At 40.8% G+C, this 21,503-nt stretch overlaps 1 protein-coding gene across 9 annotated transcripts in view; it reads left to right on the top strand.

Annotated features, from left to right (window-relative positions):
* Positions 1-21,503, top strand: part of tjp2a (tight junction protein 2a (zona occludens 2)) — a 50,497-nt gene that overhangs the window by 23,638 nt on the left and 5,356 nt on the right. For 7 of the 9 annotated variants that reach the window (XM_061747983.1, XM_061747987.1, XM_061747980.1 and 4 more), the window contains 16 exons: positions 2,526-2,579; positions 10,294-10,418; positions 12,006-12,108; positions 12,352-13,126; positions 13,569-13,672; positions 14,682-14,835; positions 15,827-15,938; positions 17,792-17,922; positions 18,020-18,098; positions 18,216-18,366; positions 19,417-19,525; positions 19,850-20,069; positions 20,238-20,425; positions 20,521-20,616; positions 20,734-20,813; positions 20,885-21,095. In XM_061747983.1, the coding sequence (XP_061603967.1) occupies positions 2,526-2,579; positions 10,294-10,418; positions 12,006-12,108; positions 12,352-13,126; positions 13,569-13,672; positions 14,682-14,835; positions 15,827-15,938; positions 17,792-17,922; positions 18,020-18,098; positions 18,216-18,366; positions 19,417-19,525; positions 19,850-20,069; positions 20,238-20,425; positions 20,521-20,616; positions 20,734-20,813; positions 20,885-21,095 (2,692 nt within the window). Of the gene's footprint in view, positions 1-1,513; positions 1,779-2,525; positions 2,580-10,293; positions 10,419-12,005; positions 12,109-12,351; positions 13,127-13,568; positions 13,673-14,681; positions 14,836-15,826; positions 15,939-17,791; positions 17,923-18,019; positions 18,099-18,215; positions 18,367-19,416; positions 19,526-19,849; positions 20,070-20,237; positions 20,426-20,520; positions 20,617-20,733; positions 20,814-20,884; positions 21,096-21,503 lie in introns of those variants that run through there. The other 2 variants (XM_061747984.1, XM_061747986.1) reach the window with 2 other exon arrangements.

Here is a 21,503-nt window from a genome sequence, read left to right on the forward strand (position 1 = left end):
TGATAAAATATAACATTTCTGGTTACTATCACCATAACTACGCTATTTATTGTCTATAATCGCGTCTTTTCCCCATCTGGTGGGCGCGTGTGTTCACGTATGTCAGTATTGGGCCCAAGTGGCCAAGGCACACACACCAGAAGGAGCACCACAATGACCATTGAATTGAAGCAAAATTACAAAAACGGTTTAATTATTTACATTCTATTGAATGTATTTACTCTATGTATTTATTAAGTACTGTATTATAAAGTGGTATTGCTCATTAGAATACACGTTACACAAATCTTGGGGTTTCTTAGGGGGAGGCTGGAATGGATTTTCATTCATTTTAGGGTTAGGGTTGTCCTGTTCGGCTGTTAGGTCAAGCAGAATGGAGAATGCTGGCAATGTGTTTCTTAGTATTGTGATGGATATTTGATAGTTATTATTATTGAATAATAGTGAAATAATATCAATAAAAATAATGAGTAAAAATAAATAGTAGCAGTAGTAGTAGAGCAGAAGAGGAAAGTCACAATATAACTTTATTAATTTAACACATTTCTTACAGATTAGGAAGAATATTTGCCTGAGAGTATTATGTTACCTGTCTGTATGTGTTACTACAGCGTTTGCGTGTGAATATTTCTTATTTAAGGTAAAGCCCTTCCGTGAGCAAATGCTAATTTTAGCTATCCCGTCAATAGGGTTTTCCATGGAGTGTTGGCATTAAGCTGGCAATGTTTCTAAAATGAAGTGTGCCGTTCTTTTTGTTGCGAGTTTAGTTTTACAGTAACTCCAACTGGGGTGTATTTAACGGTTGTGAAGTATGCTTAGGAACGGCAGAATGACATACAGTACGTCACACACTCGCAAGCAACACAGGTGTGTTCAGGGTGCTTTCACAGCGCAGGAACTTGGACACACACAACACGGCGTTCGGCACATTGATGTATTTTTCTTCGATTAGAAGGTTTTATGATCGTTAGAAGACAAAATCGAGATCACAATTCAATTTTGATTTATTTCCCAGCCCTGTTACGAGCGTGCTCACGGAACAAATTAAACTTGCATCTCAAGGCACTACTGTATATATTTTAGTAATATTGGGATACTAATAATCGTGATTGTTCTGGTCATTATATCATGACATAAAATTAAGTTTCATCTCTATCATTCACACATTCTGCATAGTTTCACTGCTGCTGTTTGTTCCCTAGTTGGCCAGATGATCAGAAAGTGGGTCATGAATGATGAGGGTCTAGTGCCAAGTCATGTGATGTCGGTGAACAAATTTCTTTGTACTTCTTTTTGTAGCCCTACCAAATCTCTTGCTTCCAACTCCAGTTGTCATTCTATCAAGTGTGCTGGTTTGCTTATGTAGATATGTGAATGCTCTTCGCTATTTCATAGCATCAAATCAAACCTGAGGAATGTTGGTTTGTTGTTGGAATGCTGATGCACACTCAGAAGGTTAATCACCGCCTGCCATACAGGCGTTGGTTGGTCTGTATGTTTACGCCCCCTACCAACACTAGGATTTATGCTGAATGTAGGCCAGCAGAATCACGCTTACGTCAAAGGCGGGCAGATGCAGGGAGAGAGCAGCTGGTGGTTGTGCAGCTGTGGCCAAGGAGGAGTCTGTGGCGCACATCAGTTTGCCAGAGCACCGCTGGCGGTGATCAAGGAAAGACACCGATAGGAAGAGAAGGAGAGTGCCAGAAATGAAGACCGTCCTCAGCCTGCACCGGAAATGGGCCCATGCAGTCAAAACCATACGTATCCTGCAGGGACTTGTGAGTGTTTTGACTAAAATGGCTAACTTTTATACCAGTTGTTGCTCTTTTGGCTGTGGACACAAGTGATATTCTGGCAATGTTGGTACTATGGTAGGGCAGTTAAGAAAGATAATAGTAAAATGGTGTCATCTTTTATATCAAATCATTGATTTGGATATTTTCAAACGTGACTTATAAGTAGTTTGCAAAAACTCAAACCCTAAGGCGTCGTCGGTCTGTTGCCGAATTCTGCACAAACTATGCACAAAACAATTATGTGGGTTTTTTTAATCCTAGAAATATCATTTTTAATGATGGCGATGAGATTATGAGGCGTAAGAGACCGCAGATCAGTGACTTGTGCTCCAATTACAGATATCCAGCTTCTCAAAAAGTAATGTTTTTCTTGGTCTGTACTTTGTTTGAGTACTCACATTTACCAGATACATTATTTGTCTTCATATCAGTTGTTGTCGTCGTTCTTTAGAAAACGCTTTGAGCACTTGCATCAAACATTGCCATGGACTGAAAAAAGAACAAAAACAACCCTAGAGCTATAATAAATAGTCTTCAGTAATTTCACAATTTCCAAGTCAGCCCTGATGCAGCGCTGCAGATAACTGTCAATTGTTTTAAGAGCTTGTGGTTGTGTAAGAATGGCACAGACTAATGAAGTGCCTCTGTCATTACATCACACGTTATTTCATTATTAAACAGTACAGCGAAATTAGATCAAAGATGGTAATCTTGTCTTCCTCTTTCTAGAACCCAGTCATGGAGGAGACCGTCTGGGAGCAGTACACAGTGACACTGCAGAGGGTGAGTCCATCAGTTCTTTGTCTCATTCTTTTGATTTACATTTAGACACAGATTGCTGCTGCCAGTCGGGATTTACGGAGAGCATAACATTTCAAACTAACATGCTGCAGTTAGCCAACAAACAGATGTGTGCACCCAGCCTACAGCTGTAACAAACATTTTTTTTAATCGCGGTACAATTACTGATTATCCATGCATCCATTTTCTATGCTGCTTGTACTTATTGGAGTCATGCGGGAGCCAGAACCTATCCCAGCTGAGTTCGAGTGAGAGGTTGGGTACTCCTTAGACTGGTCGTCAGTCAATCGCAGGGCAAATATACAACCATTCATGCTCCCTGAACAGTTTAAAGCAGGGCTGGGCAAATCATTTTGCTGAGGGGTCACATGACTAACACTGGATTTATCCCACTCGGATTGTACCACTTACGACCTCAAAGCGTACCAGGTGAATGTCAACAACAAAAATGGCTGATCGTGAATTGTTTTTTGTTATATATATATATATATATATATTTGTAAGGTATACGTAGGCATGTATAAAATCGTAATTTGCTTTATTTATATAAATAAAGGAATATCTTTATATCTGCATTTCATACATTTCCCCAAATAACTTCATGCAGGCAGAATGGCATATCCTCACGCAGTCAGTACAAATTATGTTGTGTTACCTGAAGTTTTGCCGAATAACAAAATAAGGTTAGATAATTATATTTTTATAAGCAAGTAAATTATGTTTTACCATTCACGGTCTGTGTCTCCATGGGGGTTGCCATTGTCGAGTGACATCAAATTGAAGCAACTCTGTGAAGTCAGTGTAGATATTTTTTCTGCAACTTTGCGACTTCTACCTCCCAGTTTGAGTGGCGTTCCAGTCCACTCTTCCTGGTCGGAGGTCAGAAAACTCAGACTTTCCACTTTTGTGGAATGCAGCATAACTATAGCAGTTGTTGAAGGCCATGCCAACATCTTAACCTCAATTGCATTCCATATTAATTTCCTTATATGAAGCTATAAATTATATTATGTTTTGATAAGATGCCATTTGTGTAGATATGCTACAATGCCGTGAAATAGTATTACCCCCTTCTCAAATTCTTATATTTTTGCATTGTTTCCCCTTTTGGTTAAGATCATCAAACAAATGTAAATATCAGACAAATACAACCCAAGTGACCTTAAAATGCTGTTTTTAAATGGTAATTTCATTTATTAAGGAAAGAAAAGTTACCTGGCCCTGTGTGGAAAAGATAATGGCCTCCTAAACCTAATAACTGCATGGGCATGCTCAACAGCGACAACTGAAATCAAGCGTTTTCTATAACTGGCAATGATTCTTTCACATCTCTATGGAGCTATTTTGGCCCACTCTTCCTTACATAATTGTTTGAATTCAGCAAAAATGTAGGTTTTTCGAGCATGAATGGCCTTTTTAAGGTCATGCCACAGCATTTCATTCGGATTCAAGTCTGGACTTTGACTTGGCCACTCCAAAACCTCCATTTTTTAATTTTTTTTAATTTTTTTTTTAATTTAAGCCATTCAGAAGTTGACTTTCTGGTTGGTGTGTTTTGGATCGTTATCCTGCTGCAGATCCCAAGTGTGCTTCACTTTGAGGTCACAAACTGATGGCTGAACATTGTCCCTCAGGATTTTTTGTTAAAGAGCAGAATCCATGGTTCTATCAATCACAGCAAGTTGTCCAGGTCCTGAAGGAGTGAAGCAGACCAAGACCATGACACTACTACCACCATGTTTTACTTTTGGTATGATGTTCTTTTTCTGAAATGCTGTGCTACATTTATGCCAGATGTAACGAACAGACACCTTCCAAAAAGCTCAACTTTCATCTCGTCAGTCGATATAATATTCTCACAAAAGTCTTTTAAATTAATTAATTCATTAATGTATTTATTTTACAAAAGAAAGACGAGGCTTTGTTCTTTATGGTCGTCACTGGTTTTCACCTTGGAACCCTGCCAATGGATGCCATTTTTGCCCTGTTTCTTCCTTATTGTTGTGTCATGAACACTGACCTTAACTGAGGCAAGGGAGGCCTGCAGTGCTTTAGAAGTTGTCCTGAGTTCCTTTGTGGCCTCCTGGATGAGTCATTGCTGTTCTCTCGGGTTGTTTGTTGCAATTAGGAATAATAATGTTGGACAAAATTACAAGCAGTTATATTAAACTTATAGTGGATCCTCTATTCACAAACTTAATTTATTCTGCAACTCTGTTTGTGAACCAAAATGTTAACAAACCGCCTTTTTTTCCCCATTAAAATGAACGGAAATAAAGTGAATAACCAAGTCACATTTGCGCACGTTTGGCGCAGACTCCCAGCAAGGAGTGGACGGCAAGAGCCATGGCCACGCCTTGGGAGCCATAGTAAAGGCCAATTTACAGCAAAAACAAATACGGACTCTTGAAATGCGTGACGCATGGTTACGCAGTATCAGAGAAAGCACAACTGAGTGTTTTGTGTGAATGCTGTAAGTTTACAAACCAAAGCAATAATTGACCAAAAATTGTTCCGAACAGGTGCTTTTGTGAACATACCAATACAGTATTAACGTTCCAACACTAATTAATAAACATTCACCCTAAATTTTCTACATGTTTTAAGTGTGATGACATCATACTATATGACTCATATTAGCCGGTGTTCGTGTTGTCAGGATAAATCCCACTCTTCCATCCGCGGTGCAGGAAATATGAATGTTGCTATCACGAGTACAATCGTCGCTTTTGGATACATTGCTCTTGGTCGCTTATAGTGCCCACACATGTGCATATACATGTACACAATCGTCTCATTATTTCCTATGGCTACATGTGGAGAGACGCTTTCAAAATGAAAGCTTAGTTTTCAAAATTCACGCACCAGACTTATTTTATGTTTTATGTTGCCTTCATACCAACCTTGTAAGGGCCGTGAGCAGCTAAATGCAGCCTACTGGCCCAGTAATACCGAGGTCGGATTTAAGAGTCTTCAATTAACCTGCCACGCAAGCATGAGAAGGACATTCAGACTTTCCACAGGAAAACCTGAGCCAAGATTATAAAATATCTTTTTATTTTCCAATATTATAACACTCCAGTAAACATAATGAATGGTGACACAGTTAGGATGAACAATTGCATTTGTGTTTGTTTTATTTGTTTTGTTTTTTTAAAGATGACTACATATTAAATTGAAGCAATGTATTTTTTTCTTTTTTATTTCCATTACTAATTAATCAGAAAAAAAGGCGTAACAAGTGACACCAGATGTTTCATCAGCTTTGTCAGTAAGATAAACATCAAGGCGTTTGTAGCCTTTTATTGACAAATAGTTGATACATTCCAGGTTTTAATTATATATTTATGTATTATTTATTTGTATTTCACATATCTGTAATAATGATTTTTCCTCGTGTTGTTGCTTACAGTAAATAGATTTGAATCGATTTGTAGTGGGATAGTTAAGTCACGATGAACGGGGGGGAGGGGGGATTTGTGCTGTTTAAATGACAAATTATAGACACTGCAAAGATACTATTTTTAGACCAGCAGTGAACATATGACTCATGAACGTGTCCCTTGGGGTTTTTGTGGAAGTGTTCAACTGACCCAAACGTTTTTATTTTTTTATTTTGGTTTTTATGCCTTACATTAGAAATATTTGTTTGTTTCATTCAGGACACTAAATAGCGCCATGCGATATGGACCACATTTTATGTCCCGAAATTGATATCCTTATAAAGGTACTTCATACACCCCGATAAAGTACTTTCCATAAAATTACTTCAAGTGAATGGAAATTTGCTCTTATCTTGTCTCCATGTATATATAAAATACATATGTATACAGAAAACACTATAAAATTCATCAAATATAAATTAAAAAAAAAACAAAAAAATACCATTTGATGATAAAAGGTTGCCTCGAAGCTTCGCAGAGATCATTTTTTCATGGTACTGCAGTCGCACGCACAACGTCATCATGATCAGAAATAAGTTGGCGCGATGGTGATGAACCAGGAGGACAGTGTCTGTAAAAGACCAAATGTCCAAAGTTTGTATTAATTTCACATTTAACAAGGTAGATAAAGTGCAATGTCTACCAAAGCTGCACATCTGTGATTGCCAGCACAAGGTACGTATCGATTTGAGCTAATACAATACGGCCTACCATTGCTAGTTAGAACATAGTATAATGCCCATGCAAGTGGTCAAGGATAGACTCAGTCATCAGAGCACTTTCAATTGCGTTATTGAACAAACCGTAAGAAAACAAACACAAAATGACCACATTTTTACATAAGCTGCCAATGGTCACAACTCACGCCGAGTCACTCCACATACAGACTGGCTAAAGGGTTAGCCAGTTAACAACCGGCTAATGCTACAATCTTATTCAATGACTTCCACGTCACTCACCAGGCCAGGCCCTGGTTTTCAAGCCTTACACACTCAAAGTCGCAAATATTACAGTAGAACATGAGGATGGTGACGCTTAAGTGGGGAAAATAAAAAAAAATAAAAAACCCTGCACCTCACATGCAAATGTTATTGTTTAATAATCCAAAGTTAATTTTTCATCTGTTTACTGGATTAATCGATAGGATAATAGCTGAATTACCTGATTCCAAAAATATTTTATAACTGCAGCCCTAATTCCATTTTTATGTGCAACATTTTGTTTCAGCTGTGGTTGTTTTTTTCCAAGTATTCTATGAATAAAACTGAGTTGAGTTAGTGTAGCAATTAAGCTACCCCAGTACCCCACATATCAAAATAAGGATATATATGGAAGAGAGTTATATTGTACTGTAGATGTTTTTATATCACATTATGATATATATCGTACTATTGCCCTGCACCAGCGCCAAATAGCAATTAACTTGCCACAGGGTCTGATTGTCATTTGTTAATTGTCAGAGCGAACCAGTTTAGCTTAGTTAATCGTCATGATGAGCCCATTGTGTTGTGCTACAGTTCATTGTAGCCAGAAAAGCAGATTTAGTAGTCCTCTACTGCAGGCATTTGACCTCCAGCTCTCAACCAATCCATAGCCATCTGTCACACTCTATCCTCTGCGGCTACATTTTATTTCCTTCTACCATGTGTTAAGTAAGTCTCTTTGGGGGAGCATCCAAGTCAACAATGGGTGTAGACGTGTTAATCCTATTAAATAATCGCAAAATTAAATGGTAAAAAAGGAGATTATACTCTATCTACTATTGTGTGATGGTGGTACACTCCATGAGCTGCAAAACAAACTCTTACCCATGCAGCTAACTCTTATCTCTGGGATGTTGATGGGCTCCTTTTTTTTTTTTTGTACAATCACAATCTTATTTGCAACATTGAAAACTTTCTTGTAATCACATAAACCAAAATCACTAATCTACTCCAATTTCAGAACTACTCCAAACAAGTCAGCTGTGAACATAAATCTTGTGCCGAAAATGCCAATGCCACAACTTTTTTTGTTTTGTTTGTATTTTCATCCAAGCCACTACTCGAGGAGATGGCACAATGCTTCTCTAACATCTTGGTGTATTTTTCAATATTTCATTTTTTTATATTTAGTGAATCCCCGATTCATTTCCCATCCTGGCCCAGTTGGTGGCGCACCGCAAACGACGCCACGGATATGAGGCAATATGCTGAGCAATGGGCGGAGTGTGGTTGTAAAAAGCGCACTACAAATATTATTTTGTGTTTTTGAAGCATAAAATAGTTACTGTGTAAATCCACTGCACATTGAGCCATTGGCTATGTGGACACGCGTTTTGATGCTGCACATACAGTATGTTGTACTCTATCACATTTATTAAGCCATAAAAACATAGATTATTAGTGGGAAGAAGAGGCTTGCTACAGCGATAGTATTTAAAAATATGCTCACTTATTTGAACGGGCGGTGAGAGGCACAAGCGTACATACGAACAGTATACCGCCTGCATACATTTTTGCCACAAGCTTTGCTTTTTTTTTATCCACAGGTACCTTATAAATAGAGTTAAGTAGTGTTGTAAAACACAATTCTAGGTTTACTTTATAATGTACATTTACATTATTTTAATGGTTTGGGTCTCTTCATTAACAAAAGGTACTGTAACACTGCAGTGGTTAAAGAACATACAATATATATACGCTGGATATTGACAGTTTCTCTCCGACCGTTTTATCTACCTCACGGATTTCAACACTTCTGTTATACCACGCTGTATATTCATTCACCCACAAGGAGTGGGAAGAAGAGGAGACCTTTTTTTTCCAACATTATTTAACACAATTTATGAGAGATACAATAATGCTAAAAAAAACCCGCCTTATATATAGTGGAGAGGGTAGGACGGGGAGAGTCGGACTCGGCACAACCTATGTCATATCGCAGCGACGGACCGCTTTGTTGTAAATGCTAAATTCCAGCAGTAGGGGGCGTACGAAATCTCAGATTATAGCTTTAATTTCAGATTTTGAAGCATGGGAAGAAAATCCCTTGATAAGTGTATATTGGACTCCCAAATACTCGCCGTTCAGCACCCGCGGATTCACCTAGTTTTGAAAATATGTATATATATATATATATATATAATTTTTTTTTTTTTTTCCGTTTTTCAGAACCAACCGAAACAAAGCTTATTGGCTGTTTATCCCCGCTTATTCAAGAATTTGTGGGGTAACTGTCCAGCCCTGTCTCCATCCCCCAAGAATTGTGGGTGTCCACTATAATTGATCAGGCATCTTAGTGAATAGGTAGATACAACATAGAAATGTCGATTTAAATTTCAACAGACGCTGTGTACTAAAAGGATCTTTACGTTAAACAGATGACATTCAACTATTAATGTTGCAATTTTTTCCTATTGAGGTTCAAATCAAATGAAAACTACAGGTACTTGAGCTTCAATATTTTATATTGAGCACACTTAAAAATGCATACAGTATATCTAACTCTATGTGCCTTTAGGCACCAATACATTGTGCTCTATTAGGTATAGAATATACCACACAAACACACACACACACAGATTACACATGCCATCCTTTAAAATGTATTTCAGGATTCTAAATCTATCTTGCAACACAATGAACAATCTTTCTAATATTGAAATGTACTATGTCAATAAAAAGGAGTCTTCTTCATTTTGTGTATATCTATTCACTTCGACCTTCCCACTGTCAGCATTGGCCATCTGCTCAAAACAGAGGGAATTGAATGAATAGTGTGTTTTTTCTGTACAGATTGAAGGGATAAAGCGAAAGGGTTTGTCAAATCTCTGAACTAATCTCATCAGCGCAAACTGGAACAGTGGCAGGTAGACTGTTGAAAGCCGGAACACGGCAAAAGGTCTTTACTGATCACACCTTTTGTATATGTTTTACTTGTTCATACACACTTCGCAAAATGATGAATTAGCAGAGCTTTTAATCACAGATACACGGAACACAAGTTCGATGAGCACAACTGCTCGGAACTGCACATGTGACTGCAGTGCTCACAAATGTAATTACAGGACCAAAAATCCCTTTTAAATGCTATCACAATGACATACAGCCACGATAATACAGTGGGAGCTGAAACACACCACAAGGATTACTGAACTGCTTTTTCGCTCACACCCTGACACATGCACACACACACGCATACATACACACACAGGGAAACAGAATAGCTTTAACCTCTGCGTGATTTTCATGTATCATTTTATTGTTTCTCAGGATCCAAAGATGGGCTTTGGCATCGCCGTATCTGGAGGGCGAGACAACCCGAATGAGGAGAGTGGCGAGACATCAATTGTGGTGTCTGACGTCCTGCAGGGAGGACCAGCTGATGGCTTGTTGTTGTGTGTATTGCTGTTTCATTCTTAAAGAACTTGTTACACAGTTAGTTAGTGTTGGGCACCGTTTGAATTTGAGTGATTGCGGTTCCAAATCATTATTATTATTTTAGGGGGGCTGGGTGTCCAAATTATGAACATTCATTTTCTTAGCAGCCCGCAGCATAGACTAAAATGAGCATTTGACTCGAGGTTCTTTTTAACCAGTATCAAACCTATGAACTAAAAGGCAATGTGTGTGGAAGTAACCCCATCGGCGCTTACGTTGGTTTGAAGACTAAAATAAACTCTCAAAAGCATCAGTGCAAAGGTGCAAGCAACTGTTTGCCTTGTTAGTCGTCTCAATGTTTGCATAGACGCATTTTATTGTTTCACTCACCCAGTTGACTGAGAGGTGACTTCATTGAAGCTCTGCGCGGTGTAGGCTGAGGCTCGGAGCGTGTCAGACACGACACATCGTGAAAGCCTCCTTTGTACAATATCATCTTATTCCAAGTGTTGCGCTGAGGCGACTGGTCATTCATTTTTACAAAGTTACCACACACTTTTGTTCGCCACTGCCGTCGGGCACAAGCACGTCATCGTGCGCGTTCTTCTTCGTTGGTTTACGCCGCTTCTTCATTGTTTTCCGCCTCTTCTTCTTCGCGGCTGGAGGACTAAGCATCGAAACTGGGAACCGAACTGTTTTAATTTGAACGGTTCTGGGAGAGCTGGATCGTTAGTCCCGGTTCCGATCGGTTCTCGATGCCCCAACCCTACTGTTAGTTATCCTTATCCAAATGTACTAATCGTTCTATTTGTCTTTTAGCTATTTCTATCATGCATTTGCAGTACATGGTTCAAGTGGCACAGTTCAAATATGAGTCATGACAGCGCAAAGACAACAAAAAAAATGCATGCAATATTCAGATCTGAATCAGGCCGGCTCCAAATGTGATCCCATACTGTATACCCCGTCAATGCGAGTCTGACGTCATCGAAATATGCCGAACAGTTGACGTAATTTGACAACACAAATTCATTAAAACCCCCACTGTGAATCTAAATTATAAATTGGATTTTTGGGTTTAGGCCTGCAGCGTAATTCCAGACTTTGAAAGGTTGTCAACCATGAGGCAAGGGGAAATAATGTCTAGTTTTAGATTCATCAGTCATCCAAAAGATCATTTATTCACTCATTAAAAGCTGCCCCACTTAATTGTTTTACAAATACGTTTGCACAGGTTCTGCAGATGAGTAGTACTTCTTTTTATTGCAGCCTACTTTCTGGAGTCCGACTGGGGTCTGTGTCATTATCGATTGTCACAAAAACAATCCATAACGGTGTTCCACATCCTCACTCAGCGACAAAAATCTGATGGTTCACTCGAGGAACAACTAGTTTAGATCTGCCGAGTCCTCCATTGTGAGCCAATTTGTTTGTTAATATGTTTGAACAGCAGCCGATTAAACTCAACTTGACTTCTCTGACTATTATTCTTGTATTGTTTGTTGTTAATATTGACTCTCATTTTACACTACTGTGCTACACAAACTAATGTATTTCCTTACTAAGAGTTTCACTCATACATTTTATAACTCTGTTATGTTTAGTGAGAATGACAGAGTGGTGCAGGTGAACGCCATTCCCATGGACGGGGTCATTCATTCCTTTGCTGTCCAAACCCTCAGAAAGTGTGGCAAAGTTGCAAAAATTGTAAGTTAAGCATTTATTTTTTTTTTTTTTACATACAATACAATTAAAACTTGAATCAGTAATACCAACGGTTAAGGTTAAAAAGGGTCAATTGAAAACCGTTTATTTCCCATTGTAGATGCAAATTCCCCTTCCTGATATATTTAACTATTTTCAAACAGCTTTGTTTGATTGTTTGTGAAGAAAGCTAAACATTTCCGACTCACATATATTTAGTTTGAAACCTTTTGTGTGAACTAACAGACAGTCAAGAGACCAAGAAAGGTTCCTGTAAATGTCCTGAATCGTCCTGGCTCACCCGATGACCGTGTTTTCAACAACGACTACGCTGACGACTACAACTACGATCAGGACCGTCGCAGCGTGTACAGCAACAGGCAGGACCACAGCCTAGAGAGGGAGCACGGTGGCTACACAGATTCTGGCTACCAAACCCGTGAGCGTGATTATGACAGGAACTATGATCGACGAGAACGGGGCAGAAGTGCGGAGAGAGACCTGAGCCCCGACCAGCAGTACAGGAGAGATGGTAGCAGAGGTCGCACCTTGGACAGAGAACGTAGCCCTGATCGGCATCACAGGAGCGATCACAGACTTAACCATGACTATAGCCCAGACAGAAGATATCGTAGCGAGCGCACGTTAGACAGAGACCATAGTTCTGATCGGCGCTACCGCAGTGAGCGAGCCCTCGACCGTGACTACAGCCCAGACCGACGCTATCGTAGCGACCGTGCGCTAGATCGCAACAACAGCCCCGACCAACGCTACAGAAGGGACAGTCATAGCCCGGGACGCGACCGTGGGCGTAACCACAGTTTTGAGAGAGGACGAGAACGAATTCCTAGCGACTCGAGGAAATACGATGAGCCTCTTAAGAGAGGTGGGAGCAGGGACCGGCTGGAGCGCTCACCGTCACCTGCCGCTATGCCCATCCCTATGCCACGTCCTGCTCGAGAATTGGAGCCACTGGAGAAACCGCTGAATGTTCTGCTGCTCAAGAACCGGCCTAGCGAAGGTTTGACACAAAGATAACTTGTGTATATATATATATATATATATATATATATATATATATATATGTATATATATATATATATTCCACCCAGTCCACCTCAGAGCTTGCCGTATCTGTATTTCTCCATAATAGACCATTTTATTTAGTATTAAATTCCAGTTGGACATGACATGCAGTGTATTTTACTGTATATTATTTTAACCAAACATCATTTGTGGGGGGGAAAAATGAGCGCAAGCTTAGTACAATATTACTTAATACTGTATTGCCCTTAAATTGCCCTTGTAAAAATAAAGGCCTCCCGCCTAATAGATTCCTCTCTCCATATTCAATTGAGAAGATAAAGGCCTCCGGTCAATATGAGGAAATATGATTTATTTTTCCCAATATGCAGTATTACTGTATCAGCAGCAAACTCAGAGATACTTATCTTGTGTTCCAGAGTATGGCCTTCGTCTGGGCAGTCAGCTCTTTATCAAAGAGATGACCAGCACAGGACTTGCCAGCAGAGATGGAAACCTACAAGAAGGAGACATCATTCTCAAGGTGCCTGAGCCTTTCGCCAATGTCAAAATGCTTAGGTTCTATTTTCTGTCTTCAAGCTGCATTTGGGCGGCAGTCAAATCAGGAGCGGTAGATTTGCTGAACTCATTCACTGCCAGCCTTCCCAGTTAACATGGATATTTGACTTCTAAAGCCGTCAATGGCACTGAATGTGTTTTAAGTGTGGTTCAGTGTGACAGTCTGCGTGAACACCTCCCACTCTGAGCTAACAACAGAAAAACCTATAATAGATACAGTATATCACCAGTCCCTTTTTAAATACTTGCTAAATGTAGTGACAAAGTTGCTTATTTGGCAACACCGTGCGCCTGATTTATTAAGAGCCCAAATTGCTGGTGCTAAATTGCATGTTCACTCACTGTAACAGATTGTGCACGCCGGTGGCAACAGCTGTGAATGTGGTGGAGACCAACGTTTTTAAAAGAGGGTTTTCTGCTTTAGGCAGCACTGATAGTTTTCAGGTAGAATATCTCAGAGGACACACAAGCGCAAAATGAAATGGAAGCTTTAATGGAATGCAAACAAGAACATTTCTGAGTTACAGAAAATAAATCGATTGCTCTGATTATTTTGTTGAAGCAAGCAACGTTTTTTTGGTTTAACTTGTCCCGAGTGCCCATCCTGCGTAACATTGCATTTAAGACCTGGGACAAGACACCTGAAAAAATTCTGTGGGAGAGGCCAGTATCAGACAGCTGTTACAGTTCACTGAAATTTCCCAGGCACAACGAAATGTGCGCCGCCTTTTATGATTAACGCATCGCGGTGCGGTGCGGTGCGGTGCGGTTTGCACCTGCCTTTCAGATGTGCAGGCGCGCTTTCTGATATGGGAGGTGGCACTCCAGCACTCTAGCAATCATTAAAATTTGAAACTCTAAAAATCTTCTCACTTTTTGTAAACTGTTTCATCCTTAAAAGGAACTTTTATCTACTGTTTACATTGCTCCTCGATGATGTAATACCCATGTGTGCATCTCATCTCCAACGTCAGATCAATGGAACAGCAACTGAAAACCTGTCGCTCAGCGACGCAGGGAAGCTGATCGAGAAATCTCGTGGGAAGCTGCAGCTGGTGGTCCAGAGAGACAGGCAGCAAGTGCTGATCAGAGTCCCCCCGATGGTTGACAGCGACTCAGAACTTGATGGTGAGAGATACTTGAAACTGAAAAGCAGCAGGTCCTATCCGGTGTAAAATGAACATGGCAGCCGTCCTCATGTATAAACCCCCAATGTATCGACAACATGAGAATTCAATGTAGAAATGTTGGATCTGTTGTTGTTTTGTATTTGTCCATAATCCTGTTTTCCAATATTAAATAAAAGTTTCTTTCACATCAGTTTATAGTATTCTTTACCTTCACAGTTTTCACAAAACAGAACGCTATGACACAATGAGCTAAGCAAGTATCATTTTATCTCCACCTTCAGAGAAGTCTCTCTTATACCTAGTTTAAATGTCACGTGACCTAAACTTGTGCTGTGATTGGTCCAGTCCAATCTAGATAAGTGGTGTGAAGGGGTGTTTTTGCTCACCAAACATCTGCAGGGAGGGTGGAATAGCCAGAGGCCCTGTGACCCACTTTGTCTGTTTTTGGGAGTGTGTGTTTGTGTGGATGTGAAGGTTGTCACCCGCCTTTGGCAGGGTGAACTAATCCACCACCATAATCCTGCTATGGGAAATGACAGAATTTCATCATGTGAGGTTTCACACCATACCGGCTGGCCATGTGGCTCCTTGCTTTGAAAATCAATTGGGGTTTATTGTGGGGGGGGGGGTACAGATTTTTATATGATAAAAACATAAAGCACTTTAAGTGCATCTACTAAAAGTATTGCTGTCCACCTCTGTTGACCTGCTCTGGAATGAAGTCAGATTTATACATATAAATATATATATATTTTGTGATTTTTGATTTTTCTGGCGATTAAGCACTTTTATATTGCATGCACAATTCACGCATTCAGTTTTGAACCAGTATGTTTTATTTTTGTCTTGTGGGCCAAGTTATGTAATCAAATAAATACAAGGGGATTTTGCATGATGACAACAGAATAACTATTTTAGCAGAAATAAGGGTCTCAAAATTCGGTTCGGACTCGGGGTTTTCAAGTTGTGTATGTATGTGTGTGTTGCAGATATATCCGAGATAGAGTCATATCGCTCCTACTCTCCACAAGATGAAAGACGGGGCCATCATTCAGACCTTTCTTCCCACTCCTCCAATGAAAGGCTGCGAGAGAAGCCAAGGTATGTCACGGTCAAAGGATTTGGTTTCCTTTAAAGAATCAAGACTTGGCAACTACAGCTAAGACGTACTCCATAAGAGCGCTACCAAAAAAGTCTGCCTTTGGGAAATATTATAACCTTTCTCTTTTATGAAACTCATTCTAAATAAAGATGTTTAAGGGATTGGTATGAATCCTTAGATGATCAGCGTCAAAAGAAACGAGGCTCGTGTTACAAGGATGGCTGAATTTGTACCAGCGCGTTGATACAGCACAAAATTAAGATCATGTAGGATTACATTAAAGGACCTATTATGTCAAGATGGCCTATATTTCTCTTAAGTTATCTTTATGTACTTTTTGCTCAAGAAAATGAAACTGCCAGTTATTTCCAGTAATATCAATCACTTTTAGAGCAACTGGTAAATAACTTATTGTTCTGGAAACTCCCCTTTTTCATCACCAAAATCAATATACCCCCCATGTCTTGATGGGACGTCAGCAACGGAACTGGAGATCAAATTCGCTGCATCTGGACAAAGAAATACAAAAAAATGTTTTGTATCTCGTCGCTAAATTACAACTGTTCTGTAAATTTAAAAATAAATAATTAATAATTACAATAAAACAAAAAAAAACTCTTGCTTGAGTTCCTAAGCACAGTTAGTTTTGTTCCAGTTGGTATTGTATCTTATATTATTATCATATACAGTTGCACACTCACATCAACACAACAGCACCCCAAAATTATGTTCAATCGCTAATTTAATATGTGGAAAAAAATGCCACTTTATTACACTGTCATTGATTAAAATGGTATAAACACAGCGCCAACCAGGTGTGCCAATGAAAGTCCGCCGCAGTCACACGATGCCACCACCATACAAAAAGCCTTTAAAAGCTAATGCCTGTGTCACATCATCTTCCCAAACTCTTTTTCAAAGGTGAGCCCTGCAATCAATACAACATTGAGCTGACAAAACCCGTGTCTATAGGCGGAAATGAATGTGAACCCATTTAGTCATGCGCTGCCTTCCTTCTGCAATGATGCATTACAGCGATCGATTTTAATTAAACAATTACCCCTCCTTACATTTAATTCAACATTGACCCCCCAAAAAATCCAGACTTTCAATATAGGTGACAATTCCACCACAGAACATGTAGTAGTTTAATGAGGAAATGTCCTTGTCTTCCGTTGCTGACGTCTTAAGATTTCTTTATAATCTCGGACGGTGACCGCGCTGATGTCACTACAATACTATCCCGCACGCAGTTTGCAGTTTACTCGAGCGCAACCCACGCGCGCTGTTTTGAAAGTATGCTGCAGTTCTCCTCCAAGTCGGGGGTGACGCTACGGCTGGTATTGGCTAGGACACCACAGGGTGGAGTTTCCACTGCATTTTTTTGGCCATTTCCGGTAGCCGTTTTTACTTTCCTTTCCGTAACAAGGAACAACAGCAAGCAACAACAATGGCGACCGTGGAACAAAATCTGCTAGGACAAATGGACCTAGATGACCAGATGATACGTTGAATTATGCTGCAAAATCGATCGAGAAGGCGGCGGCGTAGATGGTATGTGGAACCAAGGGGCACACTGAGTACGTCATCACAGCAAGTGACTAAAACGGACCAATCACGACAGATTATCTCCGCGGTGTTCTACGCACAGCAACAATTGTTGCCGTGTGCACGTCGAGCTACGCAGAGGGGAAGCGCGGGCCAATTTGTCGGTCAATGCAGGCGTTGTCGGCCGCGGGAGTATAAAGAGGCCTTTGGGCTGCAATGTCATTTTCGACCGAAATGTGGGCTGGCCAAGATCTTCATCCTGTAGACCAGGATGGCCACTAATTAGAATTTCCTTTGTTACTAGAGAGGACCCTCCTAATAGGCTGGCTAAAATGGGTGCCATGCCAACCCCATTCAAAGGGCTTGACCGAGCTGTGGAAGCCACGCCCCCATTGCCTGCTGAGAGGGAGGAGCCACGGCCACAAACGCCACCAAGTAAACTTTTCTGCTGCCCAATATTCTAAATATTAAGTTATGCACATTATTCATGTGAAGTATTCACGTGCTATTTGTTGTACTTCTGCACTAAAAGCGATCACAGTTGGCCCCAAGGTTCACGCTCCTCCTAAAGTGCCACTAAAGCCAACCATAGAGGACCAAGAAGTATATGGGTCAGTAGGATATCAGATATTCTTGGTATTTAAGTGACTACTATTTGAATGGTCACATATAATCTAGAATTGGTATTTGATAAGAAACTGAAGATTTTTTTGGTTTCCATCTTCTAGGCCAAATACATTGATGGTCCGTTTTCAGAAAGGTGACAGCGTTGGTATGAGGCTTGCAGGAGGGAATGATGTCGGCATCTTTATTGCGGGGGTTCAGGAAGATAGTGCAGCTGAACAAGAGGGTCTTCGCACTGGGGATCAGCTGGTGAAGGTGAGATTCAAAACATCAATAGGAGACACAGTAGGCTAATACTCTGACTTTGGGAATAAAAAAAATCAGAAATAAGTGGTCATTATGTAAGAACCAATATTATAATTCATTGTTGAAATGGTGAAAGGCGAGATCACAATTAAAGATTGACAAGTTTCTAAATACATGAAATAAGTTTTGAAAAAGTGCAAAGACTGAGAACAATATAGTATTCAAGTGTTGAGATATAGCCTCAAACTGTTTTTCACCATCTCAGTTTGTCCAGAGTTTTTGGGCGAGGCTAAAATGGGGTCGCGCTGATGTCACCAGGCCATACAGTGGAATTGCCACATCCTTATCCATAATAAGTTGAGCCAGTTCTACCAGTATAGCATGCATGCGGTTAGCCATCAAATTATGCCCACATCTTCCCTGAAGTGTAATGTATTTTGTGTTATTTGAAGTACACTGTTTCTACGTCTGGCCCCACATACGTTGCGTAACGTGGCAGCGGCGAACCGGATGTGATCCTCCGCCCTGTGGCCCCCTGCCAGCCCGACAGTGGCTGGAGTAACCAGCAGAGGTCCGGCGCAACTCCATTCGGGTCCTCAGCCACACAATTGCCAGCTGCATGTCGTGGGGCGAGGAGGAGGAGGGGGGGCCAGTGGGGATTGCGCTGCTGGCATTACACCGGGGCTCAGAGGCTGCTTCTCAACTGCCTGTGAGAGCGTGTGCAATGCGATAGTGTGCCGTGACAGAAGGCACGTGTTTGATTGACAGCTGGGAGTTATGGTTAGGCGGGGTTTTCAGAGCATTCAGCGACATCCCCGCAGCGTCTAAAAACTGAAAGAATGTTTCAAATCATGACCATTTGGAAGCCTGAGTTCACATGCTTGCGATTGATTTCTTTATTTTATTATTCATTCATTGTCCAATACTCTCCTCTGTGGTGTGTCAAATTTACAATAGCTTTTTTAGCCTTTTTGCTTCATTTTTAAGCTCAGAATATGTGAATTGCATCATAAATCAGTGTGTTAATAGCAGTTCATAAGCTTGCTATTTATGTCTCAGGTGAACAACGTGGACTTTAGGGGTATGGTCCGTGAGGATGCAGTCCTTTATCTCCTGGAGATTCCCAAAGGAGAAGACATGACCATTCTTGCACAGAGCAAACCAGAAGGTATCGTATGATACTGTTGATACAAATACTGTTTATCTTAATTTGCTGCCACGGGAGCTCTTAAGTTCTTAACGCTAAGGAGAGAGGACATGAAGCTGCACTAATGATTTAGCTTCTTTAAAATTGTAATACACATGGATAGTTTACATTTTGCACATTAACTTTAAGTACAGCAATGTGCATCGCAATGAAAGAAAATACCAGATAATTGTTGAGGAACGGTTGGCCAAGAATCACGTTTTGAACTATGATTTATTGAATCGTGATTTTTTTTGAGCCCAAAATTACAACATTCTCTCTTTTTTTTTTTTTTTTTCCTTTCAGTATACAAAGACATTTTAGCATCTGGCAGAGGTGACTCATTCTTCATCAGGACCCACTTTGAGTACGAGAAAGAGGCTCCTCAGAGCCTTCCTTTCACCAGGGGAGAAATTTTCAAAGTTACTGACACACTGTATGATGGCAAGCTGGGCAACTGGCTGGCAGTCCGTACAAACAAAGAAAACCAGTTGCTGGAGAAGGGCATCATTCCCAATAAAAGCAGGTCTGTATAGTCTTGTGGACACTGGCAAAAATTGTGCTCTTGCATTCTCTTTGGAGCAGCTGGCTGCAAATGAGGTTGCAGTGCAATTTGTTTTCATGTGAGCTGGAAAGATGAAACATCGGTTGGTAAAAATGAAAGCGCCTAAAGCACTTCTGTTTTGCCTCACAGAGCGGAGCAAATGGCTAACGTCCAGAATGCTGCACGAGCCGCATCGGGTAATGACAGAGGCGACTTCTGGAGGCTTCGAGGGCAACGAGCGGCGAAGAAAAAGGATCTTCGCAAGAGTCGAGAGGATCTGAGTGCAGCACCAGTTGCCACAAGATTCCCAGCCTATGAGAAAGTTGTCCTGCGTGAAGGTTCCCTTACACTGGCCTCCGTCTAAACTAGACGAATGTTGTTGCTTGCTGGTGGATTTCTTGAAGGCCTTTGACCGAGGACTGTTTGTTTTCAGCTGGCTTCAAGAGACCTGTGGTCATATTTGGGCCCATTTCTGATGCTGTGAATGAAAAACTGGCCAATGACATGCCTAACGAGTTCCTCGTTGCTAGTAAGTGTTTACCTTTCGTATATTGTGTATCTCAGTTTGAAGGAATGGTATTCTACGACTAACAACATCAGGGCACCCCATTCTGCTCTTTGAATACTGTAATCTTTCATGTTAAAGAAACCGAGCCAAAGGATGCAGGCAGTGAGAAATCAGCCGGAGTTGTGAGACTGAACACAATTCGACAAATTATCGAACAGGTGTGGTATTCCAGAAATTGCAGCTTCATAATATTGATCCACCGTGTGACACTGGACCTTTTTCCACTAAGGACACTCACGCGCTCCTGGATGTTACTCCCAAAGCTGTCGACACCTTGAATTACACCCAGTGGTATCCCATCGTCATCTTCCTGAATCCAGACGGCAAGCAGGGAGTCAAGAGCATGAGGAACCGCCTTCTGCCTGGATCCACCCGCAGTGCACGCAAACTCTATGAGCAGGCCGTTAAGCTGAGAAAGACCTGCTCGCACCTTTTCACTGGTATGTTTCCTCACTGAGAGGCTGTTCCGATGTTATAGTATTTTCGATTGAGAGCTGTGGCACTGCAAATCCTCAACTTGGCTATATACTTGTGCTTTTCATGCTAAAACACTGCAAAGAAGGAGCAAGTCCACTCAGCAACATAAGGAACACTTGTACACTCTGAGAAAATATATTATGGCTAGTTTGCATTGGTTGGATTAACCTCACCACGTTCCATATTTGCTCATCAGAAAGAGCAAAATAAGCCTACGCAAAGTTAGATGGGGGAGGTGTTAGTCTTGCATTTTGACTGCTGTCGAGGTGCCCCTTGAGCAAAGCGCCGACACCCCGAACACTAGCTCAAGAGGTGCGGCAATGTTTGCGTTCCTGCATGTGTGAGATCTGGTTTTCTTTGTGGTGTTAACA

The sequence above is a fragment of the Phyllopteryx taeniolatus genome, chromosome 15 (assembly GCF_024500385.1).
Source record: "Phyllopteryx taeniolatus isolate TA_2022b chromosome 15, UOR_Ptae_1.2, whole genome shotgun sequence".
NCBI lineage: Eukaryota > Metazoa > Chordata > Actinopteri > Syngnathiformes > Syngnathidae > Phyllopteryx > Phyllopteryx taeniolatus.